Genomic DNA, 18,357 nt, shown 5'->3' with positions numbered 1-18,357 from the left:
GTGAGGATGCTCCACTTTGGTTCGTGAACCTGTGAGAGTTCTGAGAACTGTTAAGCTCACAGCTTCCCCATCACTCTTTTTTTTTTTTTTTTTTTGAGTTGGAGTCTCACTCTGTCGCCCAGACTGGAGTGCAGTGGCCGCTCCCGGCCACCGCGGCCTCGACCTGCTGGGCTCCGGCGATTCTTCCGCCTCAGTCTTCCGAGTAGCTGGAACTACAGGCACGCGCTACCATGCCCGGCTAATTTTTTGATTTATTGTAGAGATGAGGTCTTGCCAAGTTGCCCAGGCAAGTCTCGAACCCGCGGGCTCAGGCAATCCACTCACCTCAGCCTCCCAAAGCGCGGGATTACAGGCTGAGCCACCGAGCACGGCTCTTTTTTTCACCTTTGTGGAGTTTCACTCTATGTATGCACACATTTTAATATTCAACAAAGATTGGGGAACCTTCATGCAGATTTCTAGAGTTCTTTTTCTGCATAGCTGTTTACTTTCTAGAACTCTAGCCTGCAATTTTCGGCTACCTTAACTTCCCTGATTTTTCTGATCTCTTTCTCCTTAACTCACTTAGATGGCCATGCTCTGCTAGGGACCCCTTCCCATTTTGGTCTGAACTGCCTTCTGGCAGAAAGCCGGAGTGATTTAAGGACTCAAATAATTTGTTTCTGTTTTGTCAGGGATTACAGTCCTGTATTCCCTGCTGTCCAATGTCTACAAACAGTGGTTTTATTTATTTTGCTTAGTTTTCTAGTTGTTTGCTATGGGAGGGCAAATCTGGTCACTGTTACTCTGCTTTTGAGCCGAGGATTGATATGATATAATTTTTATCTCCTCTAATCCTGAATGTGAAGTGGTGGTATTATTTCCATTATTCCCATAGAGGAGGAAACTGAGACTCAGAGAGACTGAGCAGTATGCCTGAAGCCCTGAGTTTTAATGCCCAAACTCATACCATTTATGCTCTATCACTTCCTCTCAAAGAGTATTCATGGAACTGGTCAGGTGCAGTGGTTCATGCCTGTAATCCCAGCACTTTGGGAGGTGGAGACGAGAGGACTGCTTGAGCCCAGGAGTTTGAGACCAGCCTAGGCAACATAGCGAGATTTTTTGTCACTACAAAAAATCAAAAAATTAGTTGGGCGTGGTGGCACACCTCTGTAGTCCTAGCTGCTTGGGAGGTTGAGGTGGAAGAATCGCCTGAGCCCAGGAGTTGGAGGCTGTGATGAGCCATGATTATGCCACTGCACTCCAATAGCCTGGGTGTCAGAGTGAGACCCCAACTCAAAAACAAAACAAAACAAAACAAAAGAATATTCATGGAATTGAATCTTATTTTCCTCAGGAGATAATAATTATTTTTTTATTTTTAATTTTTTTATTTTTTGAGTTGGAGTCTCACTCTGTCGCCCAGACTGGAGTGCAGGGGCCGCTCCCGGCCACCTCAGCCTCGACCTGCTGGGCTCCGGTGATTCTTCCACCTCAGCCTTCCGAGTAGCTGGAACTACAGGCGCTCACTAAGTTGCCCAGGCGGGTCTCGAACCTGCGGGCTCAGGCAATCCACTCACCTCAACCTCCCAAAGGCGCGGGATTACATGCTGAGCCACCGAGCCCGGCTAGGAGATAATAGTTATACAGATGGTTTTAGGATGGTTTTAGGGCATATCTAGAGTGACAATCACTCGTCAGAGGTAGGATGAGTACTCCTAGACCTGGAGGTTCTGCTAGGTGCTCACATTTTACCTTTGCTGTGCAGCAGATCAGCATCTTGGGATGCCTCCAGGTGGGGAAACTCAGCACCTGGGCTGCAGGAGTGAGAGCACCCTCATCTCTATTCAATGAAAATCATCTCTCTCTGCCAGTGTAGTCCTTCTGTCTGTTGTAGCAGGCATATGCTTTTGCTTTCTTCCCTTCCTACTCTCCCCATTCTGGCCCCTAGGGATTCTGAATGTCTACTGCTTTGGAGTTGACTTCTTATACCATTGCAATGGATGTCCCCGGAGGGTGTCTTTTCTTTTCTTTTACTTTTTTTTTTGAGTTGGAGTCTTACTCTGTGCCCAGGCCGGAGTGTGGTGGCATGCTCATAGTCACCCCACTGTCAACCTGTTGGGCTCCGGCAATCCTTCTGCATCAGCCTTCCAAGCAGCCGGAACTACAGGCTCGCGCTACCGCGGCCGGGTAATTTTTGATTTATTGTAGAAACAAGGTCTCATCAAGTTGCCCGGGCTGGTCTCGAACTCGCAGGGTCAGGCAATCCACTCGCCTTGGCCTTCCAAAGTGCTGTGATTACAGGTTGAGACACCGAGCCTGGCCCCTGGGTGGTTTCTAAACCTTTTTTTTTCTCTTTTTAATCATGGACTACCCTGTGAAGATTTCCAGGATCAAGTTGGAATTTAATTTGTAGGGATTTATCTCAAACCAGAAAATAGACTTGGTCACTTAAGGGTTGATATGGGGGGCAGTGTTGTGCTTTTGCAGTCTGGCCTGATGGACTGATGAACTGGTCCGGCCTCTGATAACCAGCTGGCTGCTCAGCCCTGTGCTCTTCTTTCAAGTAGCATCTAGAGTTACATGTTAAGATGGGAGTCTGTCCTCCTTGGCATACAGAAGCAGAGTGGTCAGGATTCTCCAAGGAGTGCTGTTGGTGTTTTGGAACAGTTCTTCACTGGATGCATTGCAGGACATTTAGCCTCTTTGTCCCCCTGCCCTCTAAATGCTAATAGGATATCCAGTCATTGTGACAGTCAGAAACATCTTGTGTTTCTAAAGTCCCCCTGGTCAAGATCGGGCCACAGCATTACATTGAGTAGGCCACGTATGTGTGAAGATGTAGGTGAGCTTTTCCAGGATCAGGCAGTGCCATGGTCCTCTGCTTGCTTCCTTTGGGCTTATGTATACCAGATGGTTCCTTTTGTTTTAATTTTTTAGACAGCCGGGTGCAGTAGTCATGAGCCTGTAGTCCCAGCTACTCAGGAGAATGAAGTGGGAGGATTACTTGAGCCTAGGAGTTTGAGGTTAGATTGGACAACATAGTGAGACCCCCATCTTTAGAAAAATAAAAAACTTTATTTATTAATTTTGTTATGTACATATTTATTGAGTACCAGTGATTCTAGGTGCTGAAGATAAGACTTCAGTAAGATGGTGAAGTGCTTGTCTTCAAGAAGCACAAAATCTAGTGGGAGAGAAACATAGCAAGCTACGGTTGACTCTTGAACATCTCAGGTTTGAACTGCGTGGATTCACTTATATGCAGATTTTTTTCAACCAAATATGAATGGAAAATACATCATTTGCAACAGAGGGCTGACTTTACTAGTATGCGGGTCTGCAGGGCTGACTGGGTGACTTGAGTATGCATGGACTTGGGTATGTGTGGGGTTCTGGAACCAATCTGTGAGGATACCGAGGGCATCTGCCATTGCCTAATACAGAATTTCTGTTGGCATTATCAGGGGAGTAAACAGAGGTAGTAAGGATGAAGGATTATATTTTGGATTTTGTCATTATGTTATAATCTTCTAGGGTGCACTGAGATAGGAAATGGGGGCTAGTCCTTTGTAGACTGCAGAAATGTCATCATTAACTGGAGAATCATCCAGAATATAATCAGCATTGGGTAATTCCCAGATGGGTGAAAAGTCCTCTGTGAGTTCAATGATAAGGGCTGGTTGGCCTGCAAAAAAACTGAGTTGCATAGAATTTGGGGAATGTTTGGTCTTCTCTTAACAGCCCAGAGATTGAGCTTAGAGGTCTGACCTAGGTGCCTTGAGTTTCCAGAAGGTTCTAGGAGGCCAAGACTTGAGGATTTTGGAGAGTTGCTGTTTCATGTTCTGTGGTGGGGATGGCACATGCATACATGCTGCTTACACACTTTGAATATCCCTGGCAGAGTCCACACAGAGCCAGAACCATGGGTGGCCCCCAAGAACTGGAATGAGAGGGAAACTCTCTTTTTTACTTTTTTTTTTTTTTTTTTTTTGAGTTTGAGTCTCACTCTGTTGCCCAGGCAGGCATGCAGTGGCATGCTTACAGCTACCACAGCCTCGACCTGCTGGGCTTAGGCAGTCCTTCCACCTCAGCCTTCCAAGTAGCTGGAACTACAGGCACGTGCTGCCATGCCTGGCTAATTTTTTTTTATTGTAAGAGATGAAGTCTTGTCAAGCTATCTAGGCTGGTCTCAAACCTCCTGGGCTTAGGCAATCTTCTCGCCTCTGCCTCCCAAAGTGCTGGCTCAGATGATCCTTCTACCTCAGCCTCCCAAGTAGCTGGATCTACAGGTGTGTGCCACCACACCCAGCTCATTTTTTGATTTGTTGTAGAGATGAGGTTTTGCCAAGTTGCCCAGGCTGGTCTCGAACCCCTGGAGTCAGGCAGTCCTCTCACCTCTGCCTCCCAAAGTGCTAGGATTATAGGTGTGAGCCACTGTGCCCGGTTGTATTTTTTTTGGATAAGAAAAATATAATTTATTTAAAAAATAAATTAGAGAGAGAGAGAGACAGAAAGAGGAGATTCATTTCCCCAAGGTAGGGAAGGGGACCAAAGCCAGGAAACATGGCAACAGCCATAGCTCCAAGAGTATATAGCCACACCAGAGTCTAGTAAGACAATGACTGCAATGGCCTATTTTTTCTTTTTTAAACAGAATGCACTCACATGGTTTACAGTTTACAAAGGTACTAAAGGGCATATGATGAAAGAGACTTGCTTGGCACTGTGTGCTGTTTAAAATTTTCTCTCTGGCAGAGATATTAACTGTTCAAGGGATGAATCCACTTTAAGGGGAGCTCCTTGATGATAATGATTCAGTGTTTAGTTGTATCTAAGGAAGAAAGTTTTGGGTTAAGTCAGAATGGGGCTTCCTAAATAGTGAAACTGTTTCTGTTAATTTGTTTTATCTAGTCGAATAGCCTACATTATTATTTATGGGGTGGCATTAAGGTTAATAAAATGTGGTCTAAACAAAACTTATTTCGAGTAAGTAGAAGTGTTCAAATCCCTTAGTACCAGTTACTGACTGAGTCATCATGGGCAAGTTATTTAATCTCCGAAAGTTCATGCATTTATTGTGAGAATTATGTAAAGAGCTAAGGAAATGTTAGCACTTAGTATTTACCCGGTGGAGTGAAGGAGGCTCTCACAAAGGTAATCCATCCAGTTGTGTTATCACCCTTGTTCTGTTCTTTGTTGCCCACTCATTCGTTCAGCAGATATCTGTTGAAACCCTGTTCTGTGCCTAGCACTGCCCTAGGCCACAGGGATACAGTGATGAGCAAACACAGACAGTTTCTGCCCACGTGGAGTTTTTAATCTGGTGAGAGAGAAAGACAGCAATCAGATAGCCACACAAATGTAAAATACTCAGTCCATGAAGGAGAGGTATGTGGTTTATGGGAATATATAACGGGGATATTTAATCTTGTCATGGGTGTCAGGGAAGTGTCTTAATTGGATCTCACGGATGCTTAGATTAAAGTATCAAAGAGGCAAGCAAAGGAAAAACATGTGCAAAGGCCCGTTGACAGAGGAGGCAAAGGCCAGTGTGTCTGTTGAGGGCAGAGCTGGGGAATGGTGCCACCTGAGATGCAGTCAGAGTAGATCTGAAGCCTTGTATTGTGGGCCACACTGAGAAGTTTTTTCTATCACCTGAGAACAATGAGAAGCCATTACAGTTGTTTACTGGAGTGAATGGGTGGATCGGGGACAAGATGATCAGATTCTCATTTGGAAATGAAGTTTGCGTTATGGAAGCTGAATTGGAAGAGAGCGTGATTGGGGGCGGGAGTGTACTGATTAGGGCTACTATCATGGTCCAGGCAAGAGATTTTGAGATTTTGGTAGCTTGGACCAAAGTGATAGCAGTAGAGATGGAGAGAAGTGGTTAGATAGATTCCATGGACATTTAGGAGGGAATATCGGCAGGACTTGAGAATGGGTTAGCTCTGGGGAGTAAGGGAGTAGGAGCTGTCAAGGATGGCCTTTTGGATTCTAGTTTGCACAGTCTGGCAAAGCTCATGTGCTCCACTCTAACAGGAAATACTAGAAGATGCGTGTGGCAGAGGAAGAGGACTGTGAGTCTGCTATAGGGCAGGTTTAGTCCCAGAGGAGGAAGGGAGGCAGTAGGGATGTGGAGCTCAGAGGGGTCCAGGCTAGAGATCTGAACATGGGAACTTACTGATGATGCCTGAAGCCTTGAGAGGGCAGGAGGGAGGGAGGGATAGAAAGCTTGCTCAGATCCTGAGACTGACCCACACTTTCTAGTTAGTTTCATGCTGCCTGGCCTTCTTGTCCTGGGATGGCGGGGCTCTTGGAATAGGACTTTGGATGGAGGGATAGAGTCTTTCATCCAGCAGAGTCCTTACCACTGTGCTGTGTGCCAGCTATGTGGTGGCAGCTGGGCATGAGGAATTGTCTGGGAATTGCGGACTGGGCTCTTTCCTCTCCCACCTTCTGACCTTTTTCCTAGGAGGCCCGACACATGCTGTCTGATCTAGCTGGGAGAGCATGGGGGCTGGAGACGGGCTCTGGCTCCTGGGACACACAGATTTGGCTGCACTCATCTGGATATTATCTGTAGATATTTGGCAATTGAGTTGAACATCAGTAACCCTAAACTAGTCATAGCTCATCCTGCTTGGCTTATTCTTTTGGAGATTTGTAAATTTCTTCAGAGTCTGTCTCTCTCCTTTTCTCTAAATTTTGGTCATATCAGTCCAAGGTGAAGGCACTTGTGAGGCTGAGGCAGTGAACCCGAGAAGGAAATAGTTTAGAGCCAGGGGAGTTGGCTGTGGTGCTTCCTGCTCGCCTGTAGGTTGGGCTGTTTATCTGTCAGTCTGTCACTAGCTCATTTCCAAAAAGGATTTAAGCCTGGGGCACTCTTTAGTACTGTGGGGTGGTGTTCTTAGTGACAGGCAATAAATAGGAACCTGTGTAGTTTACTGGCTTGTTGGCTGCAAATACTGTTAGAGGCAGAGAAAATCCTGCGTGTGGGCAGCTGGGGCCCCCTTGTGGCTGAATGTGGTCTCTGCTTTGACTCTGCTTTTCTGCCCGTCTGCTGGAGTTGGGGAGGTCGCAGAAAGAGGCGTTGCTCTCTCTTTCAGCCTTTTCTCTGGATTGTGCTTGTCCCGTGGATTTTGTCGTGGTCCCCAGCCCTTGTTACTCAGTGGCTGATCTTGGGCTGTCCTGAGCAAAACCAAGCCTTGTTCCTGAGGTGCTTTTACAGTGAACCCAGAAACAATCTCACGTTTCCTGGCCAGTTCACATCTTGGGGCTGGTTCTTACAGGCAGTCTCACAGAAAACCCTAAAGTCACAAAAACCAAATAGGAGAAAGGTGTTTGCGTGTGTTATTTGAGAATGAAACATCTCTGGTTTTTTGACGTCCATTGGGTGGCACTGTGATCTTATTTTTATTTCTATTTTTCTTTGCAGCCGAGCTCTACTCCAGGAAGTGAAAATGTGCTGCCCCGAGAGCCGCTGGTAAGTACCCAAGTATGTGGCATCTTTTTCTAATAATTAAAATGCCATGTGAGTTGAAAGAAACCTTATGATCCTAAAGTTTTCATTCATAGTGTCCCTTTAAAATGTAGGTGTTATGTGGAGGCTACCTCTGTCCGTGACCTCTGACTTATTTTCTAGCATACAGGGATTAGTGAAATCTCTTCTTAGTAAAGCCTAGTCTTTTCTGGACCTAAAAACATCCACCCCAGATGGTCATGTGCCATTTTGTGACTGATCAATAGTAATTAGTGAGATGCCTGAAACCTTGGGAGGCTGAGTTGGAGTGAGGCTGCTCGGCCTAGCCAGGTCGCTTCTTGATAGTCTGAAATAGCTGTTCTCTACTCCTCAGGGGGTGAGCATATCAGGTTGTCTTTAATGAACAGGTAAGGGAGGGAATTCTGATTTTTGTCTGGTCAGTAACTAGGTTTATGATAGTTATTACCAACATTATCTTCTTAGACTATCGATAAGGAAGAGACCTGCTAAGTACTAAAAGTAATTTTCATTACAAAGTGCTTTTGTGTTGATGACCAGAACTTCTACCTGCCAGCCCCATTTTCATTTTGTTTTGCTTTTCAGGGTGTGCTGTAAATCCTGTTGGCTGGGTAATAATCCTAGTTCTGTACAAGCTAGACAAGTTTTTTGGGTTTTTTTGTGTTTTTTTTTTTTGAGTTGGAGTCTCACTCTGTCACCCAGACTGGAGTGCAGTGGCCGCTCCCGGCCACCGCAGTCTCGACCTGCTGGGCTCCGGTGATCCTTCCGCCTCAGCCTTCCAAGTAGCTGGAATTACAGGCATGCGCTACCACGCCCAGCTGATTTTTTTATTTATTGTAGAGATGAGGTCTCGCTGCCCAGGCAGGTCTCGAACCCACGGGCTCAGGCAATCCACTCACCTCAGCCTCCCAAAGGCGCGGGATTATAGGCTGAGCCACTGAGCTCGGCTTTAGACAAGTTTTATGGGAGAGCCAGCATTAGGTTTAGCTTTTCAGAGATTTTTTTTCTTTGAGTAGTGATAGCAAGCTTAGGAGTTTACTGCCAAGGTTTTGTTGTAACACAGCCTGTAGTTTCACCTGTTTTTCTTCACTCTCCTTCTGGCAATGGTGGGAGGAGGTGACGTGAGGTCCTTAGCTGGTATGGACAAGTCTGAATTCTAGCATGTACCATGGCTTTCCAAGGCAGACAGTGAGTTGGATCCAGCTGAGCTGAAAGACCAAGGTGATACAGGCACTGCCAGGACTGTTTCAGGTGTTGTCATTCATGTCACCTGCTGTTATGTCACTGGTTATGGGCTCATTTCCCAGCACTCCCACGGTGGCCTCATTTCACTCTTCTCTTATTGCCTGGGTTCTTCCTTGAGGTCATGGTGGTGTGAGTGCCAGGGAGGCTTTACCCTGCCAGTCTTGTACGGAGCTGGCGTGCTTCCCATGGGTCTGCCTCAGTGCCCCCAGGCTGAAGTTAGGGTTGGTTTTCAACTTATGTCCAAATTTAACATGATAGTCCTCTTTAGCCCTCTATTTCCTCAGTCTCTTTTTGAATTTTGACCGCCTGATTTAGGAGATCATCAGAGGAGTGGCCAGTCCATCTTTTGGGGCAGGACTAGATCAGCTTGCTGGGAGCCTAAGCAGTTGGCAGGCCCACGGAGCGCTGGGTGTTGGGAGCCCTGCAGACCTTCTGCTCTGCTCATGATTCTATGTGCTGCTCCTTTCCTGCTGCACTGTGCATCTGCTTGTTGGTTGGTTGTATTTTTATTTCTTTCTTTTCTGGGAGGCCCCGAGCAGTCTTCAAACCCTAGTAGCCTGCGATCGTCCAGAGTTCAGACTCATTCTCTCCAGGCCAACTCTACAATTACCTTATATTTAATTAATATTTTTTCTCCTCTTTACGTACTTGCTGCATAATTGCTCAGAGGAAAGAAAACTCATAGCAGCAATTTATATATATAAAAAAAAACAATAATTAAAAAAAAACCCCGAAATAAACTCCCATCTCATTTGGGCTGATCCTGTGAGTTGGGTAATTAGGGCCCTATTAAAAGACAGACCCTCTCTCCTTCCCCCCCTTTTTTTTATTAATTTTTTTATATTAAACTCCCACAGTTTCTCAGTCATGCCCTTATTGCTTTTGGCCAACCATTTGCAGCAGCCTGATTAAATGAGGGCACCAGCCGAGTTGTGTGGTCTTGTGTGAACTACTTCTTCCTCTTGGGAGTGGCTGTGGAGGGTGTCAGGCGGAGTGACCCACTGAGGGCTTGTGCGGCAGGTTCGAAGGACAGGGTGGGCAGGAGGGGAGTCTGGTTGCTATGAACTGGCAGCAGGATAGATGAGAGTCACAGGGCACTGCAGAGGTGATGGGGTGACACCGAAGTCCCTCAGTTCCGTGCTGTGGTGCTGCAGTTTGTGAAAACACGCAGCACTCAGCGTCTTTTCTAGGGAGGGAGGTTTTATAGGCTGCTGGTATTAACTGTCTCCTGGGTGCTCAGCTCAGCTCAGCTCAGGCTTGAGGATTGGGAAACAGACAGTTGACGAGTAAAACTAAACATTGTTCTCAAGGAATTAAAATATTTTATTTGGGGAAGGAAAGGCATTTATACAAATGAAACAATTAGCAAACAGTACAAGACTGTATATCATTTTAGCAAACAGCACAAAATCGTATATAATTTGGTGCAAAAATTGCCTGATTGGGAGTATAAGAGGGCCCCTCGTTTTTCAGAGAAGGTAGAGTTCTGCAAAGGGTGAGTGGGGAGGGAATTAGGGATGATTTTTGTGAAACTTGAAGCTGGATCTTAAGGAATAGGTTATTTCAGTGTTGAGAGGACACACTGTTAAGTTGTTTTTGTTTTTATTTTCAACTGAGTGCATGTTTTCCCCAAAATTGCTTAGTGGAAGCTGCCTGGTCTCTACACTAAAAGGGCTGGGCATAGGATACTGAAGATACATAATCTTATCTTATTTTTTGTCCCAGACTGGATGATTACTTTGAAATCATTTTTCTTCTTATTAAAAAGGTAAGTAGGTGAGGCGTGATAGCTCCCGCCTGTAATCATGGCACTCTGGGAGGCCAAGGCGGGAGGATTGCTTGAGCCCAGGAGTTTGAGACCAGCTTGGGCAACATAGTGAAACTTTGTCTCTTCAAAAATAAAAAAAATTACCTGGGTGTGGTGGCACATGCCTGTAGTTCCAGCTACTTGGGAGGCTGAGGCGGAAGGGTTACCTGAGTCCAGGAGGTTGAGGCTGCGGTGAGCTGTGATCGTGCCATTGCACTCTAGCCTGGGCGGCAGCATGAGACTCTGACTCAAAAAAAAAAAAAAATAGAAAAGTAAGTGATGACCAAGACACTCTATTGGGTAGTTAGTGCAGGGCAGGTGACGTTGCCATGTTTAAGTATTTGGTGTCTGCATGATTGTTTTGCTTTAACTGCTAGACAAGGAAAGCCTGTTTTTCATTTCTGTCATCTCTGGACTATAAAAACAGTCTTGTGATTTTATAGTGAAAAGTATAATCTTGTAGTCTCTAAACGACACATTTGTGTTTATAGCCATGTCCTGGCTGTGATTTTAGCCAAGTAGTGACCCTGCGTATTTCCTTCTCTTGCCACCTCCTTCCTTTTTTTGAGTTGGAGTCTCACTCTGTCGCCCAGACTGGAGTGCAGTGGCACACTTCCGGCCACCGCAGCCTCGACCTGCTGGGCTCTGGTGATTCTTCCGCCTCAGCCTTCCAAGTAGCTGGAACTACAGGTGCGCGCTACCACGCCTGGCTAATTTTTGATTATTGTAGAGATGAGATCTCGCCAATTTGTCCAGGCGAGTCTCGAACCCGTGGGCTCAGGCAATCCACTCACCTCGGCCTCCCAAAGCGCAGGATTACAGGCTGAGCCACCGAGCCCGACCTCTTGCCCTTTTAATCCTGTCCTTGCCCCTGCCCTCCAAATAAAACCAGCCCAGCAACCTGACCATATTAGCAGGATAGCTGTTCTGTAATATCATAATGTCATCAGAGCTGGAGAGTGGTGAACAGACTGGTTGTGAGAAATTTTGTAAACCAAGTTGAAATTTTCTGTTAATGACAAAACTCTTTGTTAAAGTAAAAATGATGATTACTTTTTTCTCTTCGTCCCCTCATCACTGAGCTTTGCCTTCTCGGGAAAGGAGTTTTGACAGGCTGCCAGAGAACCGATCCCAGCTTCTCCCAGACCTGTTGGAAACTTCTGTGAATTTTCTGCAGATCAAGTTTTCTAGCCATAATGTGGGCCTATCCTCAGCCTCACACAGTCCCTGGATCCAGCTCCCTGTGCGGCCCTGGCAGGATGAAATCCCTGCCTGGTCTGTAGGTCTTTAAGAATGGGTGGACTGTTGTCTGCATGGGGTACTCAGTTCCCATTTTACTTGCTACTGAAACTGGGGTTAAGTAACCTTTTGAGATTTTCTTTTAGTCATATGTCTTTTGGTTATTCGAAGTAAGCAATAAAGAAGGTTTTGTTGACATGTCTGCTCACTTGTTTCGACTCAGTTTCTCAATATTCAGCAATACTCTATTGCTCATCTGCTTTACAGTGCTTATGGGTCTTGCCCTTTGACACCAAGTGCCCTCTAATGGATGAGTCTTCTGCTATCCTGTCTTTTCTAACTTGTAGGTATAAGTTCTTTTGTTTCTTCTTTCCAAACTCTTCCCTGCATTCCTCCGCCAAAATAACCCTAAACTATAATATAATATATTTTTATAAATGGTAATTTCTACTTTATGTCCTTTTCTAGGATTAATATTTTTTAGTATGTTGAATTCTTTTTTTTTTTTCCTTTAAGATTTTTTTGAATCAGTGTCTTACTTTCATCCAGGCTAGCATGCAATGGTACAATCACAGCTCACTGTAGCCTTGACCTCCTGGGCTCAAGCAATCTTCCAGCCTCAGCCTCCTGAGTAGCTGGGAATATGGGTGTGTACCACCATGTAGGACTAATTTTTTGAATTTTTTGTAGAGATAAGTTCTTGCTATGTTGTCCAGACTTGTCTCAAACTCCTAGGCTCAAGAAGCCATCTGCCTTGGCCTCCCAAACTGTTGGGATTACAGGCGTAAGCCACCATGCCTTGGCCAGTGTGCTGAATTTTGAAAGGTCAAGCTGCTCTGTGGTTACAGATCTGGCTGTGTCTCAGTAGTTTTGCTCCTTAAATATAGAAGTATTCCGTGTCTTCAGGCTTCTCACTAAGGTTAAGATGGAACCTTGTGGAGGGGTTTTGCATCATGTATTTGATCTCAGTCCTTCTGGGGAAGCTCATCCACCTTATACCTGGGACATCTTGAATTCTCTTTAGTTTTTGTTGTTATTTATTTTTTAATGTTATTTTATTTTTTTTTGAATGGGAGTCTCATTCTGTTGCCCAAGCTAGAGTGCGGTGGCACGCTTATGGCTACTGCAGCCTCTACCTGCTGGGCTCAGGTGATCTTTCTACCTCAGCCTTCTAAGTAGCTGGAACTACAGGCATGTGCCACCATGCCTGGCTAATTTTTTGATTTACTGTAGAGACAAGGTCTCACCAAGTTGCCCAGGTTGGTCTCCAACCCCTGGTCTCAGGTGATCCTCTTGCCTCTGCCTCCCAAAGCGTTGGGATTATAGGCGTGCGTCACTGCGCCCAGCTTCTCTTTGGTTTTTAAGCCAATTAACCAGGGGTTAGTAATCAAAAGGCCATTAATATCTGGATGAATTCAGGGAGCCAGTAGTGTGAGCATCTCCTTAAGAATAGCTGCAGCCAGCTGCCTGTTCCCTGTAGACCTCTAGCATGTCCTGGCTCAGTGTCTGCAATATTTGTGCCTTTTGTGACTTTTATGGTTAGAATACTTTGGTGTACTTATTGGCAAGTTCACTGTGCAGGTGGTTCTTATTTTTTTTCCCCACGAAAACATTTCTGCCAGATGCCATTCACATGCTCAATACATTTCGTTGTGTATACTCATGTATATATGTATGTGTGTGTATGCTTAAATATAACAGTACATATATGCTTTATAAAATTCAAAGCATTTTGTGGGGAAATGAAATTTGTTTTGATACTATATTCTTGAAAGCATTTTACAAATACATGGATAATAAAACTAGCCATCTTGTGATTTCAGAAAATTATTATTTTCCAAGAAAAATAAATGCATTTACCAGACCTAATTTTGAAGTATTACACATCATTATTTGAAAAATCTGTAGTGGTTGATTTCTGTGCAGAGTTAGTTTTGCTGGAGATAGCTTTCATTTTCACCTCTCTTTCCCACCCAAGAACTCTGTCAGGATGCAAGTGATTGGGGGTAGTAACATTATAGGGATAATTCAAAATCCACTTTATTAATTTATAAAAAGTAAATCATCTGCAGATTTTGGTGTTTAAGCCATTACTAGCAACATATTCCTGGGGGCACCCTTCACAACTGCTGCTGAGAAACTTGGGGACCAAAATCAAGTGTAAACTGCTGAAGGATGGGCTCATGGTATACCTCGCCGATGGTGATGTTGCCATTATGTGATCAGATCCGGTATGCTGGGCCTGAGACTTGGGTGCTTTTCAGGTAGGAAAATATGTTGACTTTCCTTTTTCTCCACTGCATTCTCATCAACAATACAAAGCCTTTAGTGAAGAAAATGTTTCCTGTATAACACCGAGGTCCATGTATACTGACCTCTGGTTTGGAGGGTGCTGTGCGTTTCACCTGTTCTGACAGGTGTGCAGAGGAAACCATAAGAACTGAATGCTGAAATGGATGGACTCGAGAAAAGCCCCATTCCATTTCTGGTGGTTGGAGTCTCTAGGCCACTTACTGATTTTTAAATTACTGCCTCTTCCTACTCTGGCCTTCCTCTTATAGACTGAGGAGGGTTATTGAATAGACAGGGCGGTGCCCTTTAAGTTGTCTCCTCTTTCAGGTAAATGAAGAGGTTGTTTTCCAGTTTTAAGGTATCCTTTTTCCAAATAATTATTAGATGAATCGAAACTCTTAGGAGTGATAATTAAAGAAATGGAATTTGAAAAAGTTTTTCAGCTTTGTTTATAGTTTAGGTTCCTGGCTTTTATAGTGATACTTTATATTTGCTCTAGTTCCTGTAATCAGAGGCCCTGACTGTTGGATAACTGGGCAGTATGCTTATTTTGAGGATGTGAGAACTGAGAAAGTGAGCACTCATGTGCCTTTTTCCAGAGTCACCCAGTGATGGGGGAATTCGGTCTCTGACCTTATTACCCGCATCATCTTTCAGAAGAAAAGATGGGGGAGTAGTCTTAGAGCTCCTTTATGTGGCCTACCATTTAAAGATGTGATCTATAAGCCGGGCTCGGTGGCTCAGCCAGTAATCCTGCGCCTTTGGAAGGCTGAGGTGAGTGGATTGCCTGAGCCCGCGGGTTCGAGACCCGCCTGGGCAGCGAGACCTCATCTCTACAATAAATCAAAAAATCAGCCGGGCGTGGTAGCGCATGCCTGTAATTCCAGCTACTCTGAAGGCTGAGGTGGAAGGATCACTGGAGCCCAGCAGGTCGAGGCTGCGGTGGCTGGGAGCGGCCACTGCACTCCAGTCTGGGCGACAGAGTGAGACTCCAACTCAAAAAAAAAAAAAAAAAAGATGTGATCTGTAATATTCTTATTTGGATAGAGGAATGTTCTTGAAATGATTTTATTTTGCTTAAAATCAATCATCTTATTTGAAAGAGTTTTCACATCAAAGTGTCTTTTTAAGCTTGACAGAAAGGATGGGTATCCCACTGGTCAAACTTAGAGTAAATTACCTACAGACCCCCAGTTTGAGAACCACTCGATGGGCTGGGCACATGCCTCTTATCCCAGCACTTCAGGAGGCTGAGGTGGGAGGATTACTTGAGGCCAGGAGTTCAAGATCAGTCTGGGCAACATAGACCTCATCTATACAAAAAGTAAAAAAATTAGTCAGATGTGGTGGTGTGCTTCTATAGTTCTAGCTTCTGGGGAGGAAGGGTGGGAGGATTGCTTGAGGATCGTTACAGTGAGCTATGATTGCATCACTGCACTCAAGCCTGGGCAACAGAGTGAGACCCTGTCTCTTAAAAGAAAGAAGGAAAGAAAACCATGGAATGCCGTGTTGTGCTAAGGATAACCGTATGCCCTACGTTTTTCAACATAATTTCATTTGCCAAGATAATTTTAGCCCATTGTTAAATGATGCAGACTGGTTTTTGGCTTGAAATATATGATCTTGGCCAGGCTTGGTTGCTCAGCCTGTAATCCCAGCACTTTGAGAGGCCGAAGGGAGTGGATTGCCTGAGCCCATGGGTTTAAGACCAGCCCGGGCAACTTGGCGAGACCTTGTCTCTACAATAAATCAAAAATTAGCCGGGTGTGGTAGAGCGCATCTATAGTTCTGGCTACTTGGCAGGCTGAGGCAGAAGGATCACCGGAGCCCAGCAGGTTGATGCTGGGGTAACCGTGATTGTGCCACTGCACTCCAGCCTGGGTGACAGTGAGACTCCAACTCAAAAAAAGAAAAATACGATCTTGTAGTTAGTCCCACTTCTGCGCTGTGAGGAGCCGCAGGAAGATAAAGTGGTGCTTTGGAGAAGGACGTATTCACCGCCCTTCCTTCTTCCCTCCCAGCTCTCCTTTCTTTTATGGTTTGTAGTTATAACCAAGATTTATGCTTGTTGCTCCACAAATCTTCTCTCTGCCATTATGAGTTTGTCTGAACAGTCTAGAGATGGGGCCGACACTGAGTGATTCTCGAAGTAAATCTATCCAGGGGCACTCCCTGACAGTCAGAGGCAGAGAGGGACTAACTCATAGCCCCAGTGGAGCAGGAGTCTGGATAAATTACCCCTGTCGAGAAGAAGACATGCTGCCACTCTTTTGACCTCTTGCCTTAACAGGGATCCTGGGGCACAGCTCTCCTGTTTGTGCATGCTGAGTCTGTGGGATGGTGCTCTGGTCAGTGATCACTCCCTTCACCCGGCAGTGTCTGCAACAGGCCTTTCTCTCTCAGAGTTGGCTATGGCCCAGCCAAGCCCACAATGAAGGGGTCTTTAGGGCCATGGCCACTTTTATTTAGCCTTGTGGTAGTGAGTAGTTGCTAATGGAATCAAGCACGCAACTTGAGTATTTGTATAAATGGTTTAGTTTTTCCATAGTTCACTGAAAATAGATTTCAATTGAGAAGAGAAATAAAGGACATTTAAATATCCTTTTCCCCCTTCTGTATACTTTTCCTTTGCTGTGTACTTTTGTCTTGTGTGTACTTTTTTTTTTCTTTTTTGAGTTGAGGTCTTAGTCTGTTGCCCAGGCTGGAGTTCAGTGGCACGATCATGGCTCACCGCAGCCTCGACCTCCTGGGCTCAGGTGATCTTTCTACTTCAGCTTCTCTGGTAGCTGACGCCCAGTTAAATTTTTGATTTTTTTGTAGAGATGGAATCTCACTATGTTGCCCAGGTTGGTCTTGAACTCCTGGGCTCAAGCAGTTCTCCTGCCTCAGCCTCCCAATGTGCTGAGTTTACAGGTATGAGCCACCACACCTGCCTGTCTTGAGTGTACTTTTTTTTTTTTTGAGTTGGAGTCTCACTCAGTCGCCCAGACTGGAGTGCAGTGGCTGCTCCCAGCCACCGCAGCCTCGACCTGCTGGGCTCTGGCGATCCTTCTGCCTCAGCCTTCCAAGTAGCTGGAATTACAGACGCGTGCTACTACACCCGGCTAATTTTTTTGATTTGCTGTAGAGATGAGGTCTCGCCAAGTTTCCCAGGCGGGTCTCAAACCATGGGCTCAGGCAATTCACTCACCTCGGCCTCCCAAAGCACGGGATTACAGGCTGAGCCACCAAGCCCAGCCTTGAGTGCACTTTTGAGAGTTGTTTCAAATCTCTTGTATAATGAAGTGGGATTATCAATAGTATGTATTTGTGTGTGTATATAAAATTATTATTGTTACTCTTTTGGGCAGGGTCTTGCTCTGTCACCCAGGCTGGAGTGTAGTGGTGCAATCATGGTTCACTGTAGTCTTGAATTCCTGGGCTCAAGCAATCTTCTCACTTCAGCTACTGAGTAATTGGGACCACAGGCATGTACTGCCATGCCTGGTGAATTAAAAACAAAACTTTTTTTTTTTTTAATAGAGACAGGGTTTTGCTATGTTGCCCAAGCTGGTCTCAAACTCCTGGCTGCCAAGCAATCCTCCTGTCTCAGCCTTCCAAAGCAATGAGGTTACAGATGTGAGCTACTGCGCCTGACTAATAAATAGATATTTAAAAAATTATGTCAAGAACTTTCATTTGACATCCCCGTCTGACCAGCTTGCTCTTTGACCCTGAGGAATCTACTCACCAGGCCTGTGGCGCTTTGAACGAAACAGCTAAACTGGCCAGTTCCTCCTTCATTTGTTCTGTACATCAGGAGGTGGTTGGCTTATTCCTATACCTGTGCAGTTTTATTAAATATGATATAAACAGATGAAGTATAGATGTGAAGAGAAGATTCTACCAATATATGTGTTTTTAAAGAAGAAATGTGAAAAGAGGATTCTATGAAAACTTAGTTAAATGCTTTGGTAAATGTGAATTGCTAAAAAAATGCTGTCAAATTAGGTATGAGTGAGACGACAGTTAAACATTAGGGGAAGATCATAAAAATCTAGAAGGATTCTGTACTTTGCTTTACCAATGTCTTTAAGTTCTCACTTTGCTTTAGAAATTGCAGAGGGTGTGTTATGGGTGGGGTTTATGCAAGAAAGACGTCTGGGAACTTCAGTCTGTGGGCCCACACTCAAAGAAAAGGGCTTGGCGCTACATCAAAAGATTAGCAATGACTGTACATTTATAGTTTTTCAGTTAATATAAAATGTTTAAGGTATGTGGAATAGGCTCCATTTTTTTTTTTTTTTTT

The 18,357-nt window shown here is 45.0% G+C and overlaps 1 protein-coding gene across 3 annotated transcripts in view; it reads left to right on the top strand.

Annotated features, from left to right (window-relative positions):
* PEX14 (peroxisomal biogenesis factor 14) overlaps positions 1-18,357 on the top strand; it is a 150,612-nt gene that overhangs the window by 12,998 nt on the left and 119,257 nt on the right. For all 3 annotated transcript variants that reach the window (XM_021716014.1, XM_008064943.2, XM_008064944.1), the window contains exon 2: positions 7,424-7,471. In XM_021716014.1, the coding sequence (XP_021571689.1) occupies positions 7,424-7,471 (48 nt within the window). The remainder of the gene's footprint in view (positions 1-7,423; positions 7,472-18,357) is intronic.

This window comes from Carlito syrichta, unplaced genomic scaffold (assembly GCF_000164805.1).
Source record: "Carlito syrichta isolate Samal-C Ts95f unplaced genomic scaffold, Tarsius_syrichta-2.0.1 Scaffold308112, whole genome shotgun sequence".
In the NCBI taxonomy this organism is placed as follows: domain Eukaryota; kingdom Metazoa; phylum Chordata; class Mammalia; order Primates; family Tarsiidae; genus Carlito; species Carlito syrichta.
Note: the sequence above shows the minus strand (reverse complement) of the source record. Positions and strands in the feature narration are given on the sequence as shown.